The sequence below is a fragment of the Patagioenas fasciata genome, chromosome 4 (assembly GCF_037038585.1).
Source record: "Patagioenas fasciata isolate bPatFas1 chromosome 4, bPatFas1.hap1, whole genome shotgun sequence".
Lineage (NCBI taxonomy): Eukaryota > Metazoa > Chordata > Aves > Columbiformes > Columbidae > Patagioenas > Patagioenas fasciata.
In genome coordinates, this window is record NC_092523.1 from 10,280,586 (window position 1) to 10,297,865 (window position 17,280).

At 41.2% G+C, this 17,280-nt stretch overlaps 1 protein-coding gene across 2 annotated transcripts in view; it reads left to right on the forward strand.

Annotated features, from left to right (window-relative positions):
* Positions 1–508: 508 nt before the first annotated feature.
* Positions 509–17,280, forward strand: part of FAM193A (family with sequence similarity 193 member A) — a 79,279-nt gene continuing 62,507 nt past the window's right edge. For both annotated transcript variants that reach the window (XM_071808495.1, XM_065837341.2), the window contains exon 1: positions 509–1,015. In XM_071808495.1, the coding sequence (XP_071664596.1) occupies positions 749–1,015 (267 nt within the window). In that variant the 5' untranslated portion in view covers positions 509–748. The remainder of the gene's footprint in view (positions 1,016–17,280) is intronic.

Below are 17,280 nucleotides of genomic sequence, written 5' to 3' on the forward strand. Positions count from 1 at the left end.
CCCGCACCGGGCGGGTGTGTTCTCTGCGGCGGGGGGCGCGCTGCGACCCCTTCCGCGGGTGACAGCCCCGCCCTGCGGGTGATAGCCTCTCCCCGCGGGGCCGCTGCCCACCCGCCGCTCTGAGGGAACGCGGCCCCTGTCGCCTCAGCTCCCAGTGGGAGCAACCGGGAACCGCGGCGCCTTTAAGGCGCGCGGGGAGAGGGGGGAGGGGGGAGCGCATCACGTGGTGCTCGCCGGCTCCTGAGCGGCGGTGTAGTCCCTTGGCCGGGGTGGCAACGTCGGCCGGCGGGGCTAACGGTGGCTGGCGGGACTGCAGCTCCCAGCGGGCGCCGCGGGGACGGATGAGCTCACCGGCCGCGCCCAGGCGTACCTCGCAGTGCACGCCGGGAGTTGTAGTCCGCCGTCCCGCTCAGTGACGGGTTGTGACGGGGGTGGGAACTACGCATCCCAGCGTGCCCTGCGGGGCGGGTTCCCGTCAGCGCAAGGGGGAGCCCCCCGACGTAAAGGGGGATCACTTTCCCCTTGTGTCCGCCATATTGGACGGTAACTCTGGTCAGCGGCGCTGGGGCCGAGGGAGTCCCCGTTGCCGTGACAGTCGGTGCGCTCCGCTCCTCGGCGCCCGGGGTGGCCCGTGCCCCGGCCCTGCCCGTCCCCTCCGCTCCCGGGCGCTAGCGGCGGCCCCGCGCCCCTTCCCCTCCTCCTCCTTCTCCCCCCCGCTCCCTCCTCCCTTGCCCGGGTGTCAGGCACGATGAGTCCGGCCGACGCCAAGCGCGGAGCCAAGCGTCGGAAGAACAAACGGGGCGGCGGCCTCAGCAGCACCGGCGGGCCGGGACCCAGCGGCGGCGCCGGCGGCCTGGGCAAGGCCGGGGCGGCGGCGGGAGCGGCCCCTCTGCGGGCTGCGACCCAGGCGGCCGCCGCCTCGCCGAGCGCGGTGGGCGGCCTGCTGACAGCGCCGGCGGCGGCCGCCGGCAACGGAGCCCTGGGCGGCGGCGGGGCCGCGGCGGGACACGGCGAGGTGAGGGGGGCGCCGGGGCGGGCGGCGGTGACATCCCGCTGCGGCGGGGCCGGCACACACACACACACACACACACACACCCACCTGGGCGGGGGGCGCTGGCAGCCGGGGGACCGCGCCATCCGCCCTCCCGTCCTGCCCTTCCCGGCGGGTGTGGGCCCCAGGGCCTCGGCCGGGTGGGGGGAGCGAGCGCTGGGCCCCTCGCAGCGCTGCCCTGCGCGGTGGGGCTGGGCAGCGGCCCCGGTTCCCCACCCTTTGTGGGGGAAGGGCAGCGCAGGCTGCTCGGGGCCGTGTCGTCCTGGGGCTTCTCCCGAAATCCCGGCAGGAACCAGCTCCAGGCTGCCCATCCTCGGGGGTCTTCAGACTTGGGTTCCCCCTCGGTAGAGAACCTGTAAGAAATAGCTGGGCAGGCCTTGAAAAAGCAAAAATATAGCTTTGTGTATATTTTTTCCATTAATATTAGAGCCCCTTTTGTAGCAGACAACTTCATTAAGCACAGGAGGTTCATTGTAGCTTGGGCTGTGGTTTTCACTCTAATGTCTCAGAATAATTTAGATCTGTTATATTATTTCATAATATAGTGAAATTTATTGGGAGCAGATTATGTGGTTTAATTGATTTCTTTTTTTTTTTCCCCCAAGAAAAAAATGCTCAGGGATTATGGCTTTAGTTAGGTATCCTACTGGCTTAAGTGACAAAAGAGTAAATAAGTTCATGTTCCTTTCTCTCATAAAGGTTACCTCATTTTTTTTTAATCTATACAAAGCTTGTGTTTAGTTATCATATTTATAAAAGCGTTTCCTGCTGACAGCATCTTCAGACTTCCATGTGTATGTCATACAGCCTGCTCTGTTTCCTTCCTCACTCTCATAAACTTGTACACATGAGGGGGAAATAGAAGAAATGGCTTTTGTGATGTAGAGTGTCTGAAATACCGTGATGTAATAGATGGCTTTTTTTGTTCTTCATGTAAGTTTGTGCCCATCTGCTTTGCTAGGTCAACAAGAAATGTAGCAATTGTAGATTAATTTCTCTTTCCCCACCTCTATAAACTTGTCTTTCTACACTCTCATATTTGGTTACCTAAAATCAACAGTGCTTTAGATCAACCATTTCTATATGTTGTTTCTAATCTGTCATTTATTTCAGGCATAATTTCCTTTTGGGGCAGTAGCCCTTACATGATTTAGATATCCAGAAGCACTATGCGCATAATGGCAGAGAGGTGTGCAAGTTTTTATTTGTAACTTTGCAACTCATAACTAAACTCTGTTCTAGTAAAACCTCCAGCAGGAAGATGCATCTTGTTTTGTTTTTCACCTTAGATTGCAAGCTCTTCCAGGCACAGGTTCCCAGGTGTTGGAATAAACATGATCATGCAAAGGGATATACAACAAGCAGTGGAGTGATATGTAGAATGGCACCGTGATGGCAAAGGTTCCACTCTCCCTGATATTTTGATCCATTTATATCTTGTGGTTATGTGTAGTCCAGGACTTTGGTTCTAACTGAATTGCACTATATCAGATAATTTTCTGAAATTCATCTTAAAAAGGCAGCATCACTGCTAGTCTTCCTATTTTGTCTTTCTTCTTTTTTTTTCAGACTAGGTAGTTCCTAATAAAATTTCTGAGTCTTCACTTGGAAAGCGTAAGTCATATCTTCAAAGCTAAATACAGTTTTTCAGCACTAAGTTTATAGGAAAATACTTCTGTATATTACATGTAGTGATACATTATTCATACTCTTGGAAGTATGCACACCATTTTATTTTGAATGCATTTGTAACTTTGTCCTAATTGATCTTTTTTGCCTGTATTTTTAGATGTGTATGCAATTTGTCAGATACTTCCATTTCACTTAGCAGTGTGGTACAAGTGATTCTGAAGACTGGTGGAGAAACAGGGAATTAAGAAGTCTGTTAGATCAGTGAGTTACGCTAGTATAAACCTGCAGCATAGACCTCATTGAATCAAACAGTAAGGATATTAGAATTAGATTTTGCAGATAGATAAATACCTGTGCTCAATTTCTGAAAGATAAATACTTATACTCTGTAATGCTCCTTTAAAGTTGGTGTTACTTCCTCCATACTCATTTCAGTGACATTTTTCTTGATGTTTTCAATACATTTTCAACAGTGGTGGCATATGAAAGTTGCTAGTACTTAAAAGATAACTGACAATCTTGTTTCGAAGATGAAAACAAAGATGAAACCTTAAAGCATCATTACATGACTATTACTTACATTAAAATGGGATCTCCTTAATGGTTAATAATTTGCTGGTTAAGGGTACATGGTCAGAACAAGACTCGTTCTTTGGGCGAATGACTAGCATATGTTGTTTCTGGATGAAGTTGAGAAAGAAAACCGTATTTGACATGACTGATCACTTCTAAATTAGGTGCAATATTTGTTTGGGCTGGATGGAGAGTAAGCAACGCACTGACAGCTGTGAAGTAGTAACCAGAGATGCTTTACTTTCATCTTACACATAATATTGTAAAGTTCTTGTTAGTGGGTAAGAGAAACCGTCAGTCAGTTCTGTGCTGGACAAACTTGAATGTTTACTTCCTGAAAAATATATAAAACCTTAAAAAAAACACCAGAATTTCTTATATTCTGCACAGCATAATGTTTTCTACTTATTAGCCTGCTTTCTGTTTCCGGCTTCTCTCACTTCCCTGGTTTTAGGGCATGGAGTCTGGATGTGATGGGCACATCCTTTTAATGTTCTGTTGGATGCTTCTTCCAAAACCTGTCTAAAATATAGAGTGAAACAAGATGTTTAAGGAATGATCACATGGGTGCTCTGCAATCTTGTGTGTTAGTAATTGTTCAGAATGAGGTATACTTTACACGTGCTTTATAAAACAGGTTGAACAGAGTTTTAAAATGGCTATATTTATGGTTGAAACTAAAAGCACCTATGCCAGTATTGAAATTCTAGCTAAGCCAGTTAGAGCTAACAAATATATTTTAATTGAGGTTTTTATCCATTTTATCTGGAGGGTTTTTTAAGACTGTAGGCTAAATTCTGCATTAGAGTGCATGCTAAGGCTTGTTCTGAGATGCGAGTGGGCAACTCCTAATGGAATCTTCCTGGAAGCTACGTTGCCCCATGCACATGTTTTACAGCATCCAAATTCATCCTTTCTAGCCCTGTCAGATGTTTTGGAATGATAGTGAAATTAAGGATGCTTTGGCAGTGCTTCAGCGCAAGGGAGTATCTCAGTTTGGGAAACCTGTCACTGCGTTGACTATAACTGCAATTGGAAACAAAGTCATTTAGTTGTGTGGTGCTGCTGCAGGACTTCCCTAGAAGTTGTGTTTTTTTTTCCTTACAGAACTATTTACAGTGATGTTATGGAATGAAGAGTCAAGTATCCTATAAATAACAGTAATTTGTAACCATAAAATATATATTTTGAAGGTCAGTGTTGTATAAAGAAATAGATCTTTCTTGGCTTTTTTCCCCCTTCTCTCCATGCAGTAACGCATCAGGCCTTCATAATCTGATCCTATAAATTTTTGACCTACAGTTGGGTTATTGATGCTGTGAGAGGCATCTGACTTTATCAACCCACTGCATAACTCATACTATAGTAAAACTGGCTGTTCCTTAATATGTTCAGGTACTTTGGAGTGTCGAGTTGTCTGTCAGTGGCTGGTCAGCTACAGGAGTAGTTTTTGTTACAGAGCTGACCAATCTTACATTATTAAGGGGAAAAATTTAGTAGCCATTTTACACATCTCTCACTTGCATTTTTCAAAGTATTGTTTGTCAAGTGTAGTGATGTACTAAATCTCCTTACATTTGAGAGCTCTCTGGCTTAGAATTTTCCTTAAATATTTTGCTGGACTATTCCTTTGTTATGAGATACTGCTTTTTAAATAGGTATTCTATACATAGCAGACCATACATTGCTACCTTTTAGACCATTTTTTTCAGCAGCTTTGTAGTACATTGCATTTTACTGACATCTGTGCTTGATTTGTTGTTTGAGATTTTCCCTTTTCTCTCTTCCACCTCTATGAGTCAAACAATCAAAATAAATATTAATAGTATACAAAAGAGGAGCTTTGTCAGGAACTCAGAAGTTCAGCAAATAGCTAGCTTTTGTACTTTTATGTAGAGCCTCATTCTCTCCAAAAGCAAACTTATTTTGGCCAATTTTTGTCAAGGCTCGGGTAAACTAGATAAATTCAATTAGATAGTCTTGTAACCACCACTCTTCAGGCTGAGGAAACAGGTACTTGCAAACACTCGTAACACTTACTTGATGAAAAATCAGTCTTTTTGACAGTCTGGTAGCACATTTGTTCCTCTGACTAAATGCAGTTCACTTTTTTTTAATAGACTTGCAGTCCCTGCCCTGAAGAGCTTATGCTCTGTTTGTTATTTTTAATAAAAGGAGATGTAACAGGATGGGATGAAACTATTAGGATTGGGGTTAGGTGGTATGGTCGAGTTAATTTGCTAATTTAGAAAGATAATCTGTTGTGACTAAAATGAATCTAACTAGAACACTTCAAACTTTACAACAAGCTTAATGGTTGCATAACATTCACATTAATAGCTCTTTCTTAGCTTCTTCCTGTGATCAGTTAAGGCATTTTTTCAGTTAATAGATGAGAACACAGACATATATATTAGTGGTTCGTTCAGATCTTGTAATTCTGTTTCTGGGAAGTGTGTGCCTGTGTGTACTCATGACCTTGACGTAGCTCCAATCCCCCAGCGCTCCATTTCTCCCCCACCTCCTGCACCTGCTACATCATGGCCAATTGATAACCGGAGTAATCGGTTCTGAATTGTTAAATGAAACATGTGCAAAGTGTGTCGAAAAAAAAAGGCATCTGGTTCAGCAGGGTCTTATCTGTGCTAGTTAAGGATCCTCCTATGGCTTTGCTATGAGACATACGATTGAGTGTGAAGCCAAAGGTTTGTGGGGTTTTTCTGTGGTTTTTTGTTTTTTCCTTGCTGTATTGGTTGCAAAAGGGTTGAGAGAGAAGAATTTGGAGAAAGAAATCTTTTGCTCTAAAAAACATAGTGTACCCTTTCACCTCCAACCTTATGTTTCGTGACTGTGGAAAAGAAACCTTGTTGATTGAATTTGGAACTAGATTAATATGAAAAGTTAGCTCTGAGATACAGGTATATTCATGAGAATATTTAAGGTTCTGTCCGGTTATTGTCCTGCCTTTTTTTTTTTTTTTTTAAATCCCAAACAGTACCTGAAGCTTCATTTAGGTGTTTAATGCTACATTAAATTTTTTGGTTTTAGTATTTATCCTTTTGTAGTGGTTTTCTGTTTTGAGGGGAGCCCTCCGATCCCTTCTCCTGTACAGCCTACGTAAGGAAGGGATCCAGACTTCCTTGCCTGGCAAGGAGAGCCAAGTGGATGTGCAAATTTGGTTTGATGGTGTTTCGTGCCAACAAGGCTCATGTTTAGACCCTGATTTATGTGTAGCAAGGTTGATCCTTAACAAATACAGGTCTGCTGAAGATGTGTTGTGGAGAAATTAGGAGAAATAACCGGGAAGTAAACTTGCTTTGTTTAGGATGTACAGGGCTTCATGGATGTGCTATGCAGTGTTTCAGGTTTATATGGATCTGGGTAATCAGAGAAGATTTATTATTTGTTGGGGCTTCTTCACTGGTGGGAAAGGAGGCTATATATCCTCTTGTATTGAAGTAATGAGAATGGTTCCTGTATTTTCCTTTCTTTTGGTAACTTTTTTTATTTTAATAGCAACCAAGGTAGCTTTGGACTGCTCCATTTTGAGAGTAATTCTTATGTGAAACTTTCTAAGCATAATTAAGCAGAAGGAAAAAATTGAGTTAAATAAATAAAGAATGCTACAGTTCAGTTCTCTTTCTCTGCTAATATCTTAATCTACAAGCTCCAAATTTCATGTGCTGCAACTGAAGAGTTCAACTGAGAAAGCACATTTATGATGCCACTCTTAGTGTTATTATGGGAACTACCAAAATTGAAGCTTGTCTGAGAATGCAATAAAATAAATAATACTTATTTTCTTGACATGAGAATTACTGAATTTTATATTGTAAAAATTCAAGGCAGACTATGACGTTATTGACCTTTACCTCCAAGCTGTGTGAGGATACTCACAAGAAATAGCGTTAAAAATAGGTCTGAGCAACATAGTCATTTTCTTGAAGTTTGTTTTTTTGTTTTGATACAGAGTGTGCAGTTGCTTTTAGACCTGTACAGGATTGGTACAATATCAGTGCAGAAGTTAGTCTGAGCACTGTTTCATGAAGTGGGTTTTAGGGGAAAAATTACTGGTGTTGCCTGTGAGCCTATTTGAGGCTGTTGAACTGAAGTTGTTCATGTTGGTCCAGTGATAGTGTTGGAAAAAAACTTTCTTGGAATGTGAACTTTGACCACGTTCTTAAATAATCAACTTACCTTCTGTTGCACAAGCCACAAATGTCGTTCTCTCCATCTCAAAATTCCTATTAATGATAGAACATACAAAGACATTGGAGAGGGAGGAACTCCTGCATCACACTGTAGCGTGGCTTTCTCACTCCAATCTTTATTAAAGGAAGCCTTGAGGGACTTTGGTCCAAACTGGGTGCCCCAAGTTGCATAGTATGAAAAACCTCTGTAAGAGTCCATGCCTAACCTCGACCTGCCTTTTCAGTTATGATTCCTTCCTTTTTTTAAAGAAAAAAAAAAGTTGGCGCTCAGAAGCATTGAGATGAGTGACCCCTGTACGTCATTTCTCAATACTGAAAGAGTAGGTTTGCCCATTTATAGAGAGGAAACAAAAGGTTGAGTCCACTGTGCATTTCTCGGAAGGAAAGCTCTGGACACTTCCGTGAGCTATTGCTGTCCATAGTCTCTTCTCAGGCCTAGAGAAGTAAAACCAAGTATGTTGCAGGTGCCTCTGGGACATGCTGCTGTAAGTAACACTGCAAAGTTAACTCCTCAGACACAGCAGATCTTTACAATACTCCTAACGCACTGATCTGTTGAACTGGTTTGTAGTATCTTTGTCAAGTGTTTGCTCCTGAAGGAACTTCAAAAACACAAGACTATAGTCATCCAGGTAAATAATTCAGTTTTTACGGGGTTTCAAAAGTCCTTATTTTGAAGTCTGGAGCTTTGGACTGCCTTAATCTAGTGCAGATTTGTCAGCCAGGGCATCTGGGCTTCTCCTGTTGTCTCATCTTCTATTTGTCTTAAGACATGGCTGTGGGAGGTGGATTCCTGGTGGTGCAAGGAGGGACCAGGAGCCCCACTCCACAGTAGGCAGTGGAGACTCATTTCTGGGAGTGTGCATGGATGGCAGTTGCTCTTAGAAAAATCTGCTGGATTTTTTTTTGTTTGTTTTTTAACTGTTTGGCAGCAGTTCAATGGTCTGTGTTGAGCTGCAAACAGATGGAGGATGTGATCAGCTGTTGGGGCACTGTTTGTTACTCTAAATAGCTGGTCCTTGTCTTCCCCAGGAAAAGGTAGCAGGCTGGGTAGAAGTGTCTCCCCGGCAACCCAGGGAACTCCACTGTTCGAGATCTAAACTTTCAGATGCCCATCCTTATTCTTCTAAATACTCATTATGCCTGCACTGTCAAAAGTGTGAGTTTAGTCATGGCTTCCATTGCTCACTTTGATCCATAAGTCAGTTGCTCATTTTGGCAATAGCAGCTTCTCTTCTTAAAGGTTAAAGCAAAACTAAGCAATGTAGAGAGCTGAGCAGTTGTTGGTTTATGTCCCAAATCTGTGAATATGCTGAAGAGATAAGCTTTCTAAAGATTGTGTACAAATATATGTATCGTTAGCATATAAAACTGTAGTGATTGATATCTGTTTATTAAATAATATATGGTTCATATGTTAGCTCTAGTAATTAAATCCAACAGTTGTCCTGTAAAAATGGGAAGGGCTTCATGGAAACATAACTGTCTGTAGTTTTCTGAATTAGGAATGTCAACACTGGCAACTTAAGTCTATGCTAAGGCTTTTAATACTTCTTTGGAGAACAATGAAATAATCGAGAGGTGTCCTTGTAGTTTTCTCTTCCCCCTCCTCGCCTTCACTGAAGTCTGAACAAGACCCAGAAAGAGCATCTGGATATACTTTGTGTGTAGCAAAATAGTGCTTTCTCAGGGACTGATGTTTTTTGGTCTGCTTTTATTCTCTGTCAGAAGAAACAGGTGGCAACTACAGATCTGTTAAGTTAAGAGAAGTCTGTGGTTAGTGAATAAGGATGGAGGCTTTGGAAGGACAGAATAAGACTAAAATGGTACTTTTTCTTTCCTGTTGGATGATGTAGGAGAAGAGTGAACATGAATGAGGAGAGAAAGCTGTCAAAGAGCAAGCATTATTGATGTCACATGAAATATGTTTAGCCTTTTGAAATGGGCAAGTGAGTTCATGAAATCAAGACTCTTGAACATATTAACTGAGCATGACATTATGTAACTTTTTTTTTTTTTAAACTTGACAAATAAGTTTTGGTCACGTCCTTCATAAGTTTTGAGTGTCTGTCATACATGACATCTAAAATAAACTTAATTATATCAGCATTGTAAAGTCAGGGAAAGAAAAGGCAGCTGTCAGTGGAATCCTACCTCTGGAAGAAGTCTATTCATGCAAGCCATGACTCTTTAAAAATCTCTGTATTTCTTTATTAGGGTATATCTCATTGTGTGTAACAGTCAAATTTTTTGGAAACTCTATGAAATGTAATGTACACGTAATGTTCTGCAACATGCTGCAAAGCTCTACCTCGACTCTTGTTCTGGTTTAAGCTTTGTGCTGCCAGACTGCAGCAATGACAGCTCCTTACAAACAAAAGGAACACGCTCTGCCACCCTTTGCCCCCTGCTTCTGCTCTTGGAGGCTTTTTTCAAAGAGAAAGACCTGATGCACACAGCTGTATGGAGATGTGGTTGGACTTGGTGCACTAACTGTGGGCATGGCAAACTTGCGGAGTTCTTCTATATCTTCTGTATTTTGGCACTAAAGTGATTCTGCTTTTAAACTGAGATTATTTTCTTTTTCAAGCAAAAGGTTGTTTTCTGTGTAGTTTTATTTTTTTGTGTGTGTGGTGTTTTGTTGGATTTTTTTCCCTCTATGTGCAGAAATAGTAGCTTTAGCTCTCAGAGCAGAACTCTGAATTGTGCACAATGGTAGTGCAGCTGTTTTCTGATATTAAGTGCTTTTTTTTTCCCATTGATCTGAGTGCAGCAAACGATGTGATTTAAAAATACCTTGAGTTAATGTGTTTTCATAGGCAGACTTTGGTTATGTTGTGAATACTACAAGAAGTTAAGGAACCTCTCGAATTCTGTAACCATATTAAAAGCGGTAGTTGACTGTTTCAAACTCGTAGGGAACATTCCACAGAGGTGGATGTGAGGCTCTATGTTTGGATAACACTAATGTTGATGCAAGCCCAGAGACACTTTGGACAGATGCGTGAGTGAGAATGTTTGTGTACATGTCCACACGTGTGTGTGTGCACATATCCGAGCTTTTTAAAACATGGCATTTTTCGATGTCCGTTGATGATGTTGACATGTAAGTGCAGGCATGAAAGAAATACTTGGTATGTGCGCATGTACTTTTTTTTTTTTTTATTAAGAGAACACATACACATGTGTTAGGGCTGCTGCTGGACAAAGAAGTGCATGAGTAAATGTGTAAAGGTTTTTTGCTACATTAAGTGTCATGGTGAAACTGGTCATTGGGAACAGAAGAGTTTGCCTTAAAAATCAGTTCTGAGCCACAGTACAGTTTTGCCAGCCTTTAGTGTTTAATTGGTGTGGAGTTAATGACCAAAAGATTTCTTAATTGCCATAATGCTTTCAGGCTGCTTATCTTCAATAAGCTGCTGCCACGACAGATGGCAAGTTAGTGGTTTAGCTGAGGTTCACTAGCAGGTTTTCACCACTTTATTTTAATGGCCATAACTCATCTGTGACTATACATAATGTGTAGTTGAACCCCAAATCTTAAATTCATCTGAAGACTATTGCAGTGAAGTTTTATTTTGTCACTCAGCAGGAGATGGAACACTCCTTTACTGTTAGAAGTAACTTGTGGTTTTATCTGTGATCATCTGTATTTTAGCTTTACTTCTTTTTCCTGGCTGCTCTCAAGATTCATCTCCACTATACTGTCATTCTCCGTTTCTTTTCAGGGAATCTGCAGGGAATTGTCCTGATGTCTGCTGTGATTTGAGACAGCTTGCAGCAACAGCCTGAAGCTGGCTGGGGTTTTTTTGTTAGTGTCATAACTGGCTAAGAGTTTGAACCACAGGAATAAAAGTGGACAAAATGAAACTTCCATATTTTTCAGATATACATTGCTTTGAAAAAGATTCTTATGCTTTCAATTGAAAACAAACAAACACTTTTTTTCTGTTGGCTACCATACTTGTACAGTATCCTCCACTAGCTATAAATTTGAAGCCTTTATTAGGAGGAACTTTGTACTGAGCAATATTGCATAGTAACTAAGTTAAATATTAATTATTATTTAATGCTTTTGGAAGTGCTGTAAGTGGTGACCTAGTTTACTGGTTTTAACAGTTATGGGGAAGTCATGACACATAATCATGCATACTTTGAATATTATTTAGACTTCTTGTTGCATTTTTTTAAACTTGATGGCTGTATCTTATGTCTTCATAATAAAAATGAAGAAGAATATCCTTATGTCAATATTTAAAGTAATTCTGGGCCTATGTTTTCATTTTTAATCAGGTGAAAAATCTGGTGATTATGTAAGGTTTAGGGGGTTGTTCTGGTCCCCAGGAATTTTAACTGTTAAAACATGACTAGTAATGTCCTGTGGGAATTTATTCCTTAAGTTCAAGTGGAGCTTTCAAAGAGAGGTCTGAATGTGTACTTGTCTTTGGCTTTTGACAGGACATAAAAATGAGTATTTGTCTGAATGCGAAAGCGGTTCTGAAACAAACTCTGAATTCAGCGAGTTGCACCTAATGATGTTACTTCTTGGTGAGACTGACTCGTCCTCCCTGCCGATAAGGAATTTCTAACGACTTGACAGCTGAGCTGAAAAAGTCTTTGGTAGTCTGCCTCCGTTTTATGTTAAAGCCCAGAGGATCCTAACCAGCATTAGACCTCCCTTTATACTCAAGAAATGAAAAATTCCATTAAAGAAAGTTACTCCCAACCCTGTTAACATTTATGATAATCCTGAGAAAGTTGACATCCTCATCATTAGCTTTTTTCATGAGGTCCTGGCTTGGCGAAATGGTTCATATGTAGTATGCAGTATTATAATATCAGGATACTTGAGGGATTTTCCTAATATATATTAAAAAAAAAATACCCAAATAATTGTATTTTTACATTATTATTGTTTTCCCAAGTTAGGGATGAATTCTTCTGGGAAAATAATTTTCTATGGTTTCTTTGTGACTCATGTATTTCCTTTTTCTCATAGCAGGAAGTTAGTCTTCACTGTTTTATTTTGCTTGCATTGTCCTATCTCTGACACTTCTGCCACAAATATGTTCTTTTGTATAGTTTGCTTGAGTAATTTAACTTTTTGAAGTTACATGCAAAATTTTTTTTTAGTGTTTTTATTAGTTCATGATTAGCAAAAAAATGTTGATGCAATGGAGTCTGCCTTTATTGATGTTTTTAAGGCTGTGTATTTGACCAGTACATTTTTAGTGTTAATCTTTTTTGCCAAAATGGATATTTTGTAGGAAGGGCTATGACATGAGAAAATTTGGGTAAGTATAGCAATGATCTATTAGCAAGTGTTAGTACGTTGTCAGCGAAGTGTTACATCTGTGATTATATTTCTTTTGTAGGTGTCTCTGCTTAGTGGGCTTTAGTTGTTAAACCATGCGAGGATCACAGGAAGATGTCTTTCTGGCACCTGTTGCATCTGCCCCTCCAATATGTTGTTGTGATTCTTCCTTTTCTCTTAAGCAAAATTTGATTGACAGTGGTGAACAGGGAGGATGACTGTAGCTCCTCTTTCTGGAAAACCAGCCCTCTTTGTGCTCAGACATCCTCATCTAGTTGACCTGCTTGGAAAGAGGTTACGTTGGAGAAGCTTATAGCTCTACTAAAAGGCCAGAAAATAGTAGTGGAAAAAGCATAAAGGATGGCTATGCGTCTTGTGGCTGCTTTGTGGGTTTATCTTTCTGATTAGGATGGCCTTCTTTCCATCTTCCTAATCCCACTTTTGCTTGTCCATTTGTGGGTGAGAGCACACCTGTGGGTCAGCAGTGGGCAGGCGGGCGGCCTGGGTGTCAGAGCTGGGGAGGGACCGCGAAGCTGAGCTTTGTGGTCCTGTTTATTCCCTTTGTGAATTGTCTTTGGTAGACTTTACTGATTATAGAGCTTTTAACCTTATTTTAAAATGTTAATGGATAACGGTATTGGGGAGTATCTACCTTGATACATATTACAAGGAGGGTGATTTATCTGAAAAATACAATTCATTTTCTTTAAGGTTGTTTTTCTTTGTTTTGTATTTGTCATTATGCTCTAGAAGATGATGTAAATGTAAGCAACCACCTTTTTACAGTACTGCTCATAACCATGCTAATTTAACTATGCTTGCTTTACCTTTTAAATCTCATGCTAGCCAAGGAGGCAGGCTTGCTGCTAGTCTGAAATAGCTGCTCACTCTGTGCAAAAAGGCTTTGCAACAATCTGAACTGAAACACTGGTGTTTAATTTCATGCTGTTATGAAGGTGCCCTTGCTGAACAGACCATGTTTGTGGGTTGGGAGATTTTTCTTGTTAAAGAGCTGATTATAACCTGATGTCTTATTTTTGTGAAGGTACTTGCTTAGTGTAAGAGTATTACCCCTCAACTTCCATTTTCATAATCAAAACTCTCAGTTACTCTAAGTGTGTACTCTGGCTTTCAGGTAGTTCTTTGGTTCCTTCTGCACTTTTTAAACTATCTTCTTAAGTTTGATACCAGAGGTGAATGTAATATTCCACAGTCTTCTGTCAGTGCTATAAAATTTTCAAGTCCTTGGTTTTGTCTCATTCATTTGTCCACCTTCTGGCCAGTGAAGACAGCACTGATCATGCTTTTGTCACTCGTTTGTCTAACCTGCTCTTAAAATAACCTCATTGATGAAGACTCCACAGCCTCACAGATCAGCCTATCTTTGTCCTTAAATACTTCGCTGTTAATTTTCAATTGCATAGAAATCTCCTTTGCTGCTATTCTAACATTCTGTTGCTTGTTCTGTTTGCTGTGGATACAGAGAACTGACTCTTCATCACCTCGGTATTCTGATCTCTAAGCTTGGTGTCTCTAGTTCTTTCAGCCTTTCCTGGCAGGTGATATTGTCTACATCTGGTGGTTGTTCTCTTGTGGCTTTTCTGCAGCTGTTCCTGTCTGGCTCGAAGACCTGTGTTCGGGATGAGTTGCAATTGTCCCTCTGAGACTTACCGGAGCAGTATTAGGTGGAAGGATTATGTCATGTGTCACATAAGCTATACATCCCCAGGTAGCTTTAGCCTTTTTCCAACAGCCTGACCTTGTTGAGTCCTCTTTTGCATATAGTCACCTATGCTTACTTAGAAATTCATGGTAGTTGAACGGGACCTTTCTTTTGAGTTTGGCTATGAGAAATCCTCAGTAATTAAGACTGTCACAAACTTTAATCAAGTGAATAATGACATTTTTTTATTTCTCTCTTGTGTAACTGTGTTGTGGAAGAAAATTGTACTGATTTGACATGATGTGTATTTGAGAAAACCAAGGTGGCTGTTCCTCCTCTCCATATCATCTGAGTGCTTAAGAAAACCTTTTTTGAATATATTTGACTAACTTTCCTGGGAACTTAAGCCGATATTATTCCTCAGATGTTTCTGTCCTTCACCGCTCCTTTTCTCTCCTTCAGGTTTTTTGTTTTGTTTTGATTTTTTTAGGGGTGAGGTTGTTTATGTGCTTTAAATAAAGGGTTTATATAGCTCACCCTCAGACATTGTCCGTGAGTTTTCATAGACAGGATTATTGATTTTGAGATGGCTCAGGATTTCCTGACTAACTTGGTTGAATGTTATCAGATCTTGGAGGCAAAGAGAATTAAGTATGGCTGTTTCCAGTAACAGGCCGACTCTGGGTGGGTTTTTTTACCCATTTATTGGTGCTAATGGTGCTAGTTACCTGTTTGTAGTTGATCTCTTTAGCTAGGACTTGTTCTTCATGAATCTGTTTTGCCTCTTCATTCAGTAATGGACAAATTCTCTTAGTAGTGTACTAAAAGAATGATTTCTTAGTAGCCTCAAGCACTTTTGTGAGAATTATTTCATTTTGTGCCTTTAGCCTTTTTCATTTGTCCCTGTATTCTCTTGCCACTGTTATGCTTGTTATTCCCTTTTTGTGTGCTTTTTCTGAGTCATTATTCTCTTGCCATGTTTTCTATTCTCTTGCTGTGCTTGGTTTTCTTGAATTTATTTGTATCTATTGTGTCATTTGAGAATTAGCTCTTCCTTGCTTTAGATTTGCCTCCTGCAAGCTCTTATTCAGTGATGTTCAATCTGTCTCTGGCTGTTTTTCCTTCCTTTCCCTGTTCAGTAACCACTGACTTGATGGTTCACTTCCAGTGAAACTGTCTCTTACTGTTTACTGTCAACCACTTCTGTCTTGCTGGCTATAGCTAAAGGAAGAATCTCTGGTTGCTTTCTGTTTTTTAATAAAATAAGTTCCTTTAACTGTCACTGGTGTTCTGCTATGTTCTGTTCCCAGTATGTGCCTGGGTTCTTAGTATCTCCATGTAACAAGAAGTTCTGTGCTTTTCTTCACTCTTTTGTCTGCTCAGAAAAGGTATCATCAGTTCATCCACCATTTTTGACAGTCCATAGTAAGCTTGCAGCTTTATAGCACTTGTGTGCTCTCAGTCTTTTTTTATTGGTAGACCTCCAAGATACCTATCTCTGCATTTCTGCTGCTTAAGTCCTTTAGATATAGGGCATAACACCCCTAGGCAATTGAATTTATTTGTTTTGTTTTGATTGTTTGGTTTTGGTTGTTGTTCTTGTGTCTTTACTTTTTTTTTTTATTTTTAGTGAACGACTGTGTAGTCTTTCTGTTAATATTCCAACTGGGAATGGACTCTTAAGACTGTAGACTCTCAAAATTGTAGTCCTGGTCACGTTCAAAGAATTCTAGCTCATTTTCTTTTGTGCTTCCTTGTTACTTATGAACTTTGTGTGAATAGTTACTTGTTCTTACTTTCAGGCTCTTGTTCAGGTTGCCCTGGTGTATCATCTTTGGACTCTTATGTTTTGCTTGTGATCCTAGTATAAAATATTCTTCACTGAAGTTAGCAAGCAGGAAGAGTTTATTTTGATTGTTAATTCCTTGAAATCTTCTACATTCTCACCTACCAGCACGTGGAACTTCATCCCGTAATCGCAGAAGCCAAAGCTGCTCTCTGATAGCGTTTTCAAACACATGGGCTTGTCTGCAGGATGAATTTGATTCTGGCAGTGGTAGGACATGGAGGGCTGATGAGGAGCCTCTTATTCATTCTTGATCGCGGTTAGCCTTACAACTAGTACCCATGTGCATAAGCAACCACAAACAGTAGGTAGTGTGATGGGTGAACATTAAACAGCTTTCTGCAACACCTTCAAGGTGGGGCACATCTACCTGTGGTTAGGCCGGATATATGTCATTTCTGCTCCTCTTAGGAGTTGTGTCTGAAGGAGGCAGAGAACAGCAGGAGCAGTATGCAGCCCTAGGTAGGGCCAGCAGGCAGCTTGGTCTCCATGGTATTTTCTCTGATACGGCTGTTTAGCTGCTTTAGTCCTTGACAGTCTTTGTAGATGACCTTAAAGACTTCACAATCACAGGTATGTCTCAGCTCAGCTGCCTCCTGCTTCTCCCTAACATCCCCTTCCACCCCCCAAAAACACCAAAACCCCCACAGAAAACTGCTAAGTCAAGCTGTAATGAAGAATTTACTGCAATGGATGTTTTCCTTGTGATCTTCCTCAGTGTAGGAAATATAAGCAACTGTTCCTACAAATCCAGTCCATGACTTCGGTTTGGCGCAATATCTGGATATAGCCATTGTATCTTCGGGTCAGGGAACATTTGAGATGAGACTTTTGTAGATGCCACTTTCCTTTTTTTCAGTTATGTATGTTGGGGCCATGGTTGGCTTCCTGCTGTTATCATCCCTGCCTTTTGGTGAGGGGTGGCTGAGTAGACTCCCCTGGACGGTCTGATTTCACTCTTTTAAATTGCAGGTGCTTGGGTCAAGGGAT